This window comes from Thalassophryne amazonica, chromosome 5 (assembly GCF_902500255.1).
Source record: "Thalassophryne amazonica chromosome 5, fThaAma1.1, whole genome shotgun sequence".
Lineage (NCBI taxonomy): Eukaryota > Metazoa > Chordata > Actinopteri > Batrachoidiformes > Batrachoididae > Thalassophryne > Thalassophryne amazonica.
Window position 1 is genome coordinate 58838075 of NC_047107.1, and position 12291 is coordinate 58850365.

General features: G+C 39.8%; 1 protein-coding gene across 5 annotated transcripts in view; it reads left to right on the forward strand.

The window, feature by feature from the left end:
• LOC117510608 (ubiquitin-associated protein 2-like) overlaps window positions 1-12291 on the forward strand; it is a 72783-nt gene that overhangs the window by 17897 nt on the left and 42595 nt on the right. For 4 of the 5 annotated variants that reach the window (XM_034170396.1, XM_034170397.1, XM_034170399.1 and 1 more), the window contains 2 exons: window positions 2271-2321; window positions 3772-3850. In XM_034170396.1, the coding sequence (XP_034026287.1) occupies window positions 2271-2321; window positions 3772-3850 (130 nt within the window). The remainder of the gene's footprint in view (window positions 1-2270; window positions 2322-3771; window positions 3851-12291) is intronic. The other variant, XM_034170398.1, reaches the window with a different exon arrangement.

The window sequence follows — 12291 nt, forward strand, 5'->3', positions numbered from 1 at the left end:
AACCATGCCACATGGATGATGTAGTGGTGTAGCTGACATTCCTCTATAATGAAAGTCTTCCAAAATAATTGGTTATTGACACAGTCATTACAGTGGATTCTCTGTAGAGATCTGATACCAAAGACATCCTGCTGTCACCATAGACCACTGGTTAACATCTCAATCTCACAACCATACAGTAAGACCAGGCTCCTCAATACTTGGATCTTTATTCTTCAGCAAAGATATTGGCATTGCCAAATACATCTGTCCAATGGTCTCATGAATCCATAAACTCTTTCCACATGGTTCCTGATCTTATTGAGCAAGTTTCTAGAGACATGAATGTCCCTGCCTAGATAAGTGAATCTCGCAACACTTCACCACATAGATACACTTTTAAATGTTGACCCCAGGAAGTAAACCGAGCATTTAGTCTTGATCAGGACAATTGCAAACCTCGAGATTTGAACTTCTCAGCCAGCTTTTTAAATGCTGCAATCGGAGAGTAATTTGATTGCACAGAGATTACAGCATTATCCACAAACTCAAGAGAAATGAATCATTTCTCACCAATACAGGCATCGAAGTTGGATTACATGACTTTATCCGTCACCATGTCCGCATAAGCATTGAACAGAGGAGGAACCAGAACATATCAGTGTTGAATGCCAGAATTAACTGGTGAGAAGTTAGAGACTCTGTCTCCACTCCCCTTAGTGCTCAAAATGCTCAAGTATAGGCTGTCTGTGATGTCCAGCAACTTATTGACAATCCCATTAATTCTCTGGATGTCTCACATAGCAACCTGATCAACTGAATCTAAAGCTTTTCAATTAATTAATAAATTAATAGCATGCATAATTTTTTTGAAAATATGAACCCTCAAATTGCAAGGGTCATACAGCGTACAAATGTTAGGCTCTCAAAAAATGCAAAACAAATGAGCAAAAACAGAAAAACAATCGCTCTTGTTGAAAACAATTACAGATTTTTTTTAACGTGTATAATAAATTGGGCAGTCTATGAACTTTACATAAATGGTGCATCATCAACATATTGAGCATTGTTTGTTGCTGGACTACAAAGTGTATTTTCTTTTTTATTATCTTTTTGTTCGAAAAAGGCAACATCACAGTTATATTCTGCATTTACAATGAGTTTTTTTTTTGTTTTTACACACTATAAAACAAGCAAATTAAGAAGAGTAACAAACATGAACATTGTATCCAAACTAAGCACTCACAATCATGGAACATTCATTAGAAAAGGGAAATAAAATGGCGATCAACATGAGAAATTTCTGGATGAGTCATGAAAATTCTGTAAAAGTGTATTTTCCAAAAAATCACTTCAGTATCACTTCAGTTAAGGTGGTGGGGTGTGTGTGTGAAGGGGGATATAGCAATTTTCACTTAACATGAGGGTTTTTTTTTTCTGATTTTGGAATAAAGCTGTAATCCTGAACTATTTTCTAATTAAAATACCTTCTGAGACACACGGACATGGTGCCTGGGACAGTAGGAGAAACAATACCAAAGCTAATTTTGAAATAGGTGTAATTTGCATAAGCTGACTACATATGGGAATCTATTTTAATGCCTGAATTTAAAAAAAAAATGCAGATTTTCAGCAAAAATATGTGGTGGCTGTCACAATCTGTAACCTAATTTCTGTGACCTAAGTTAGTGCAACAAAATTATTAAACTATATTTGTGATGTAAAATGAAATTTTAAAAAAGGAAATAACTTCAATTGGGGTAATGGTGGTTAAGTCTAAGGTGATAATGTATAATTCAGGGCAATGAGGCAGGAAAAAAGTTAATTTTGCTCACCGGTCAAAATGCTTCTGCATCCCTTTATTATCAATCAAGTGTTTTACTGCATAGTGTAGAGTGGATAGGGATTTGGCCTGGGATTGACGCCTGCTCATGCTTCCTCTTTGTGTCCTTCAGCAAGACCATCTGCATTGTAGATGGTCTTGGTGAAGTAAATATGGGACTTATTTGTAAAGCGCTTTGAGCATCTGCTGGTTTGAAAAGTGCTTTAGAAATAGCATCCTTCATTACTTTGCCTAGAAGCAACATACACATGCACCAGTGCTGGAGTTTTTTCTCTCTAATCATTTCAAGCTGGCCTGAGGAAAACACAAAGTATTTGTAGAATATTAAAGTTGTTTGTTCAAAAAGGTTGATGAAAGCAGAGGTTTGACAATTTTTTATTTTATTTTAAATGTTATTCATTTTATTTCCACCATTTGACTGAACTCTGCTTTGTCTAAATTTGAACAGCAGATCTATGGATACGAAGACCTGCAAATGCTGCAATCACGCCTTCCAATTGTGAGTCTAGCAAATCTGTTGAGAGTTGTGTACACAATTTTTTTTTTTTATTATAAAAAATTTTTTTTTTGTATCTTTTCAAGAATATGGCACAATGTCATGCTTGTGATATTGTGTCAATTTTACACTGTTGTAAACCCCCAAAACGTGAATCAGCTTCAAGTCGTGTATTATCCGCAAAACATGAATTGCAAAACGAGAATACTGAAAAAATATTTCCCGAAATGTGAATGCACATCACGCAAAACGTGAATTTCTTCATGATTTGTACTGTATCGTGTACCGTATGTGCTTGGCTGAGGAGCTAATGGTGTGAAGCTATCATTCAATTTAATTCAATTTCACTTTATTTCATTTACATAGCACTAAATCACAACAAAGCTTGCCTCAAGGCACTTCACACAACTGCCATCTGTGGGATTATGTCTGCATGCCTCTCACTTTCATTACACCACGGCGCTTCATGCCACCCCTCGACTCGCGTGCACGCTAAGGCACCTTGACACTTGTACTAATTTGATCCTATTTGAAAACATTGTGTGCCACAGACATGTTATTGGATGCAGTGCATTTTAACATGAAATTAGATTATGACAAGATGTTACGTCTTTAATAAGCATAACATTACAGATACAGTATCTAAAGCTTAAGAAGGAATGAAAATGCAACTATTTGACCAGTCCATTACAATATAAGAAATAATTACCTTTGAGATTATCTCAAATATGTTCTTCACCGCACAAGACAGCCTGCAGCTGTAGATAATTTCTTAGTGATTCTGGGGGTGATGAGAGAATGGTTTCATCAGCCAAGTTCTGAGATCAAATGCATCATCGGCTACGAAATGATTATTTTATATACCGTGGCATCAAGCGGGACAAAGTGGGATGCATTGGCACAACAAATTGTGCAGCAGTGCTGGGATCAAATTTGTGCAAGTGTCAAGGTGCCTTTACCGTTTGACAGGTGTACCGCCTCACTCAAACTCCCCACCTACCACTGTCCCCGGAGCGCTTGACACCAGAAGCAAGAGCCCACTCGAGGCTTGCCTCCCTGTGACATATATATGCGGAGACAGGGTTTGCGATAAAGATTTCCTGAAGTAATTGATCTGTAAACTGAAATCTCTAAACTACTTAAACTGAAAGAAAGTATATATCATGATTGATATTCCTGTTTTGTAACTTAATGTTTTGCAAGACCTGCTTTCACGTTTTGTGGGATATTTTATTCAGGCTTTACAGAAAATTATTAACGGTTTGTGGATATTCATGGTTTGCATTATTTTCATTAATGGTTTGTGGATAATTCACGATTTGCAGCAGATTCACCTTTTGGGGTCAACAACGTTTCAGTTTTTGTACTTAATGGGAAATGGTGTCATGTAATGATGGAAATGTTCTCCTAAACAGGATAAACTTTCATTCAGTTTTTGCATTTGTTTTCACAGGACTATTATGGTGTGACATTCCCTGCTACTACAGCTGCCATACCAGGCAGAGATGGCCTGGCCAACAATCCATATTCTGGTAGAATTTATTTTAAATTGTTGCCTGACTTTGAAAGTTCTATGGAAACTTTAACAGTTCTTATCTAATGAACCTTTTGCTATCATTTACAATACGTTAAAGTTCATGGATGAACCCTGTGCAGTCATGTGCTTACTCTCCATGCTGGTTGGCAAAATGAATGCTAGAGCCTCAGGCTTGGTGCACAAGTATTACTATCGGAATGCAAAATAAATTGTCCTATTTAAATATGAGGCGGGATTGAGAAGTTTTGAGCTTGACCCAGAAAAAGTCAGGCATGGTTCTCCATCTTTTTGTTCTGAAAAACTAACATTTATCAGCATTGCACCCAGTGAGTCAAACCTTCACATATTCTCGAGAAAAGGATGCTTCTCAAAATTCAAAAGATGGAAAACCTGAGAGAAACTGAGAAACTATAGTGTTTCACAACATCCATAAAGATAAAGATCAACTTTATTTATCCCGAAGGAAATTATTTTGCCAGAGTACCGAAACAGTAGACAATGGTTAAACACACAATTACAGAAAGTGTTAGTAGTTAAATAGACAAAAAAAAAAAAAAAGCCTAATACATAATCCCCGCAGGGAAGGAGTTCAAGTACCTCGGGGTCTTGTTCACCAGTGAGGGACAATGGAGCGTGAGATTGGCCAGAGAATCGGCACAGCAGGGGCGGTAATGCATTCGCTCTACCGTGCTGTTGTGACGAAAAGGGAGCTGAGCCAAAAGGCGAAGCTCTCGGTCTTCTGGCCAATCTTCATTCCTACTCTCACCTATGGTCGTGAGTAGGGATGGTTATCATTAAGATTTTATCGATATCGATACCATTATCGATTCCGCTTATTGATCCGATTCCTTATCGATTCTCTTGTGAATTTTTTTGTGTACTAAAAGTAGGCTTTACAGGTTTTCTATGTCAGTGGGTCAAAGACTGTGAGGCAAAGACTGTGAGGCAGTCAGAGTCCGTGGACATTTTTAAGTCAAGACTTAAAACCTATTTTTATTCTCTTTCTTATGAATAGTTTTTATTTTTTTTTGTTTTATTCTTTTACTTCTGTTTTTAATTATGTATTTGAATTTTTAAATTTTTATTTATTCATTTTAATTTTTTATGTTGAACTGTTCCGTGTGAGGCGCCTTGAGACAGCTTTTGTTGTGATTTGACGCTTTATACACTGATTAAATTGAAATTGAACAACAATTTATTGAGTCTTAAAGTAAATTAGTATGAAATTGGTTACTGGATCCTTAAACTCTGGACATAATAAACTCTACATGGTGGATTCTTGATGTCTGGACATAAACAGAAATAAAATCTGTAGTTTTTGTCAAAAGCATTTCCTTTCAGACATTATTGGCATGAATGTCTTTCCATACATCTGAGCTGAGCTCTTGCAGCTGGCTGTGCCGCATGTCAGGATGTAATATATAAAGAATGCAGGACATCTCATTTTGCGAGGAAAAAACGTTTTAGTCAATTGTAGTTTCTTGTCTGTATTGCAACGTTTGTAAGAGGTCATTTTATTTAAAGAGGCAATTGGTTTTGAAGTGATTAATTCCAACCGGACTCTGTCTCAGCAGAGAGCCGCGCAGTGTTTGGAGCTGTGCCTACGGAACGGAGGACGATTCTCATTTCTTGGCTACAACAAAAAAAGAATCCCAGTTAGTGACTTTAATACACACAAAAGTGACGCATGATATTTTAATGGCTTTGAGAGGGGTTAAGAAGCAGACTTACCGTTTCTGAAGAGCAGCGACTCAAAGAACCAACAAGCCAGTGGATCGAAGCATTGCTTCATTGATTCACGCTTCAAACTGGAGTTGTGCTGCAGAAATGGTTGATGACAGAGCCGCTGCAGGGTCTGCGATCAACGTAGAGGAATGATCATTTTTACCGACAAACGCACTCAAAAACAGGTGCTCTGAAGGACCGATAAGGGAATCGTTAAGCAAAAAGGCTATTGATATCGGTGGATCGATTCATTTCTTAACGATAATTGAAAAGAACCGGTTCTCGATACCCAACCCTAGTCATGAGGGTTGGGTCATAACCGAAAGAACAAGATCACGAGTGCAAGCTGAAATGTGCTTCCTTAGGAGGGTGGCTGGTGTCTCCCTTAGAGATAAGGTGAGAAGTTCGGTTATCCATGCAGACCTTGGAGTAGAGCCGCTATTCCTTCACGTTGAAAGAAGCCAGCTGAGGTGGTTCGGGCATCTGGTAAGGATGCCCCCTGGGCGCCTCACTAGGGAGGTATTCCAGGCACGTCCATCTGGTAGGAGACCCCGGGGAAGACCCAGGACTAGGTGGAGAGATTATATCTCCACACTGGCCTGGGAACGCCTCAGGACGCGCCAGTAGAGGTGGACATTGTGGCTCAGGAAAGGGAAGTCTGGGGTCCCCTGCTAGAACTGTTGTCCCGCGACCCGATCCCGGATAAGTGGTTGAAGATGAGTGATGAGTGATAATACCCTACATGCACAATAGTTCTGGTGTGACAAATACACTCAACAAAAATATAAACGCAACACTTTTGGTTTTGCTCCCATTTTGTATGAGATGAACTCAAAGATCTAAATCTTTTTCCACATACACAATATCACCATTTCTCTCAAATATTGTTCACAAACCAGTCTAAATCTGTGATAGTGAGCACTTCTCCTTTGCTGAGATAATCCATCCCACCTCACAGGTGTGCCATATCAAAATGCTGATTAGACACCATGATTAGTGCACAGGTGTGCCTTAGACTGCCCACAGTAAGATAATGTCATAATGTCATCTCCAGATTACGTTTGTTAGCATTGCTGGAGACATTTGGTTTCCTCAGTTTGAACATTGCCCCACAGTGGTGGAAATATTCTGGACTGGTTGTAGCCCGTGGGACTGATATATCAGCTGTTGAGGTGTTTCCTCATTCTTGTGCTTTTTTCTGATCACTTTTTAAGTGAAGTATATTTCAGTACCACCTCCCTAAGGATTCTTGGTATTGTCTCATTGGCCTGATGTATTGGACACACAGCCTGAATGAACTTGGTACTAGATTACCTTTGGTCCTTGAGAAAATTTCTGGTATGGGTGGTTCCTTGGACAGTGTTGTTAAGTTTTAGTTTAGCATTGCAAGGTCCGCTGGACTTGTTTATGTCTATAACACAAAAGATATGTTGACAGAGAAAATGCATGATTACTTATTTCTTTGTAAATGTAGGAGGCTTAAGTGAATATGGTGTTGCTTACTGGGGATGGTGTGATTGTCTGGCTGAGTACAAACATGCTCTGTCAGCTTCCAAGATGAGTTATTATTCAAAGTTAACATGATTACACATAAACGAAAATTCTTGTTTGACACTGGCAAAAATTACTCGTCATCGACTCTTTCGCTGTTTCACAGTTGTGAATCTTCTGCCATTTTGTGGTCCCTGAGTGACACGAGAGGTCGGTTTCAGCAGAGTTCTGATTCAGGGCACAATGTAAACAAACTTTGTGAAGTATGGACAACAGAACAACATCGGGGCACGGCTGAAATCCATCACAGGTGCTACACCTCCTCTATAACCTTCTCAACTTGGGAGAACATGTCATCCTCATAATTGTCCGTGAACTCGCTGTCTCAACACCATCCACATCCTCGCTAGTCAGTGTTTACATGTGCTGCGAGATGCCGGAACTCTGCTGGCGCCGTGGTGCATTCTGGGAAGCGCAGGGGGCCACCAGGGGGACTATGGGAAATGTTAAGGTACTAAATAAGCTTTTCCACCCTTCAGCTCCTGACTTTATGGACTTTTTACATAGGATTGTTGAGTATGTCAGAGACAAAATACCACAGACTCATCTAACTGTGTTGGGGCACTCTCTGGTATTCTCTTGCGGGATCCATGAATCAAGATCTGTTTTTTTCTGATTTTGACATAATTTATGGTTCATCATTCCATAGAGACTGCACTTACTAGGGTGATGAATGATTAGTTGATTACTTTGGATGATGATTTCATGCTTGTGTTGCTGTTGGTTGATTTGAGCACAGCTTTTGATACATTTGGTCACAGTATTTTGTTGGAGAGAATTGAGAATTATTTTTGATAAAATTGGCTGTTTCTGCTAGCTCTTTGGTACTGGCTATCAATAGTGGAATTTTCAGGCTCAGCAGTCAATCTCTTGGTGTGAATTTCAATGCCTTAGATCCCACACTATGACGCACACTCGAAGCTTTTTCACTCAAGCCAGCGGCCCAGGAACTGCAACGTGTATTATGGGAATTTGGCTGTGTGGCAAAGTATTTGGGAGGTGAGGAGGACAATCCATACAATCTGCTTGGATAATTGAATACAATAACTCATGCATTTATCAGTTACATGTACAAGATAGGAATGTCGTGATCTGATTGAATCCCATCAGGTTGTTGGTTTAATTACACCAGATTCATCAAATACACTGAACAAAAACATAAACGCAGCACTTTTGTTTTTGTTCCTGTTATTCATAAACTGAATTCAAATATCTAAAATGTTTTCTATATGCACACAAGACCTATTTCTCTCAAATATTGTTCATAAATCTGTCTAAATCTGCGTTAGTGAGCACCTTTGCCAATATAATCCATCCCACCTCACAGGTGTGGCATATCAAGATGCTGATTAGACAGCATGATTATTGCACAGGTGTGTCTTAGGCTGTTCACAGTAAAAGGCCACTCTAAAATGTGCAGTTTTATCACACAGCACAATGGCACAGATGCTGCAAGTTTTGAGGGAGTGTGCAATTAGCATGTTGCCTGCAAGAATGCCCACTAGAGCGGTTGCCTGTGAATTGAATGTTCTTTTCTCTACCTTAAGCAGTACATCCAACCGGCCTCACAACCGCAAACCATGTGTGTCAGAGTTGAGCCTGTAAAAAGAGAACAACTCAAATGACACAGAGAATGATCACGCAGGAAACACTGAGTTTCTTTACCAATCAGGAGAGAGCAAACGGACATGACCCTTGTCACTAACCGCCCCATCAGCTCTGATGGGTCTTCCCACTCTGCTCCTGTATTTATTGAAACAAAGTTACATACAGATATACAGTAGTGTTCAGAATAATAGTAGTGCTATGTGATTAAAAAGATTTATCAAGGTTTTGAGTATATTTCTTATTGTTACATGGGAAACAAGGTACCAGTAGATTCAGTAGATTCTCACAAATCCAACAAGACCAAGCATTCATGATATGCACACTCTTAAGGCTATGAAATTGGGCTATTAATAAAAAAAAAGTAGAAAAGGCGATGTTCACAATAATAGTAGTGTGGCATTCAGTTAGTGAGTTTGTCAGTTTTGTGGAACAAACAAGTGTGAATCAGGTGTCCCCTATTTAAGGATGAAGCCAGCACCTGTTGAACATGCTTTTCTCTTTGAAAGCCTGAGGAAAATGGGACGTTCAAGACATTGTTCAGAAGAACAGCGTAGTTTGATTAAAAAGTTGATTGGAGAGGGGAAAACCTATACGCAGGTGCAAAAAAGTATAGGCTGTTCATCTACAATGATCTCCAATGCTTTAAAATCGACAAAAAAAAGACGCGTGGAAGAAAATGGAAAACGGCCATCAAAATGGATAGAAGAATAACCAGAATGGCAAAGGCTCACCCACTGATCAGCTCCAGGATGATCAAAGACAGTTTGGAGTTACCTGTAAGTGCTGTGACAGTTAGAAGACGCCTGTGTGAAGCTAATTTATTTGCAAGAATCCCCCACAAAGTGTTAAATAAAAGACATGCAAAAGAGGTTAAAATTTGCCAAAGAACACATCATCTGGCCTAAAGAGAAATGGAGGAATATTTTGTGGACTGATGAGAGTAAAATTGTTCTTTTTGGGTCCAAGGGTGTCTAATCAGCATCTTGATATGGCACAGCTGTGAGGTGGGATGGATTATCTCAGCAACGGAGAAGTGCTCACTATCACAGATTTAGACTGGTTTGTGAACAATATTTGAGGGAAATGGTGATATTGTGTATGTGGAAAAAGTTTTAGATCTTTGAGTTCATCTCATACAAAATGGGAGCAAAACCAAAAGTGTTGCGTTTATATTTTTGTTGAGTGTACAAACATAGCGGCGCCTTTCCCACATTGATATGAAAAGTATTATGACTCTCCACCTCCAGTCTCACGAAACAAAACAGCGCCAACCCTGAGGTAGTCTGCAGGTCGCATCGCTCTCTGCCCAAGGCCGCTTTGTTAATTAAAATGTACATCTGCGCTTAGTGAAAAACAAGGCTACTGCTCTCACACTTTTCATGTGAGCAAAAGTTCATCTTCCCGTGTGAGTAGTTTAAAGTAGACCTGCACTGAAATAAATGTGGTCAGATTTCAGAAAGAAATAGCTGATATGTATTTATAAGACCCTTGTGAATGCAGTAAAGTAAATCTGTAAGCCCAGATTTGTAATTCAGTGGAGATATCTTCATTTAAAAATGACAAATTTGCAGCTAAAAATTTAGCCCTCTGTGAAAACAGTTTGTACAGCCGTATCATTTCCATGACGTCAGGGACAAGATGACGCGCTCCCGCCTTCAGTCCGATCCCGCATTGAAATTGATTTTATCTGTTAGTAATGTTACTTATACACGTCCTGCTTTCAACATCCAAAAGTAAGCTGCAATGAATGTGAGATACAGATCTGTGTGCTCAGATCAGCAACGACATCGACAGCGGGTGCCATTCTTCCTCTCCCGCTCTCTGCCTCCGCTGCGTTTATTAAGTCTGCGGACTTGTTAACGAGCTCGTTACACGCCGACGCGGGCCACTCACACCGCCCGTGTCTGCTTTGCAGCCGGTGTTGTGCCAGATTCAGCGCACAACACCGGCATCACCTCTCTGTCTACTGAATGGAGCTGCAGCACACTTGGCACAACTCCTGAGATTACGCTCCCTGTTTTAATGCGAAGCGGCTGGTACACCTGTTGCTGCAAGGACAGACTTCTTGCGGCAAAATCCACAGCACCGCACGTCTCGGCAATCGGATCCCCAGAGCTCCATGGACGCTGAGAGAGGTTTATATATTTTTAATGACTGGGATTCTTTGCGGGTCTCGCCTCCATATCCCGCAATGGTACTGGAGGCGAAAGACAGTAGATTTTCATTGCGACACCACTCAATCAAACGGGCGTATGAAAAAGTCCCCCAAAATAATTTTCAGGCAAAAATAAAAATAAATGTATACTCACCAAACGTACCGCAAGACAATATGAAGTTTTAAAAAACCGTCGATCCTTCCGTATAAGACAAAAAGGTAAGCGATGCAAACTGACGTAAATCCACTAATTACAATTGGCGCAATGCATGCTGGGAAAGGGTCTTGTCCGTGACGTCTCGGCAGCGTCCATGATGAGAGGGACAATTTGCGGAGGGCTAAATGTTAGCTGTAAATTTGTCATTTTCAAATGAAGATTTCTCTGTTGAATGACAGATCTGGGCTTGCAGATACTTTACTACATTCAGAAGGATCTCATGTGTAAATGTAAGTCATTTTTTGTTCAAAAAATCTGACTGCATTTTTTTCAATGCAGGTCTCCTTTAATGATTACTTTAGCAGGTCAGTGATTAATTTAGAAAGTAATATTAAGTGAGATCACACTTTTTTATATATATATTGTTGGGTATTTTCTCCTCCAAACATTCTTAAAACCTTGATAAGACAAACAGAGTCAAGAAACACCAGTGAGACAGAAAGTCAAATTTATCTCGCGAGGAGTGCAGTCAGGCTGTACACCAAGGCTACACTAAAGTCTGGCCTGCGCTCCCGCTCTTTTTATTAGAGAAGCCCTCACCACATCATAAAACTTGTCCTAAGGGTGGGGGGGACGACGCAAGACAAGTTTCTTCCCGTAACATAAACACATACGTCAATAAGTGCAGCTGTAAGGAAAAACAGTTTCTTTCTTTTAATCTTATCGTCGAAGGTCAGCACATCCCGTTCGTCTGTTGCAGTTATCAGCTGTTCTGCATCTGCCTGGAGTGTCCTGTTCTTCACACTAAGCATCACATCACAACAGTCAAAACAACCTCCAGTTCTTTTACTCCCAGTTCAGCCTGACCCCATCATGCTTCACTCCCAGTCGTTAGCGGCTACAAAAACAGTTGTATAATAATAATAAGTACATCCAGCTCTTCATTCCCAGTTCAGATTGACCCCAGCATGCTAAAACAAGGTTGAATAACAAGTACATTCTCAGGGTTACGTTAAGACAGGTGCAAAACAGCACAACACCGTTTTCATGAGAAAGAAGACAAAGGTACAAATGTTTAACAGTGATAACATATATACAAAATCTTTAACATTCCCCTCCTGTTTATCGCCTGTTAAACATATAGTAGGCATCACCCAGCTTAGCACTTCTTTTTCAGATTTTCACTAAGAGGTTCATCATGGTATGTTCTATAGGCTTACACCCCAGAGGTGATGTCATC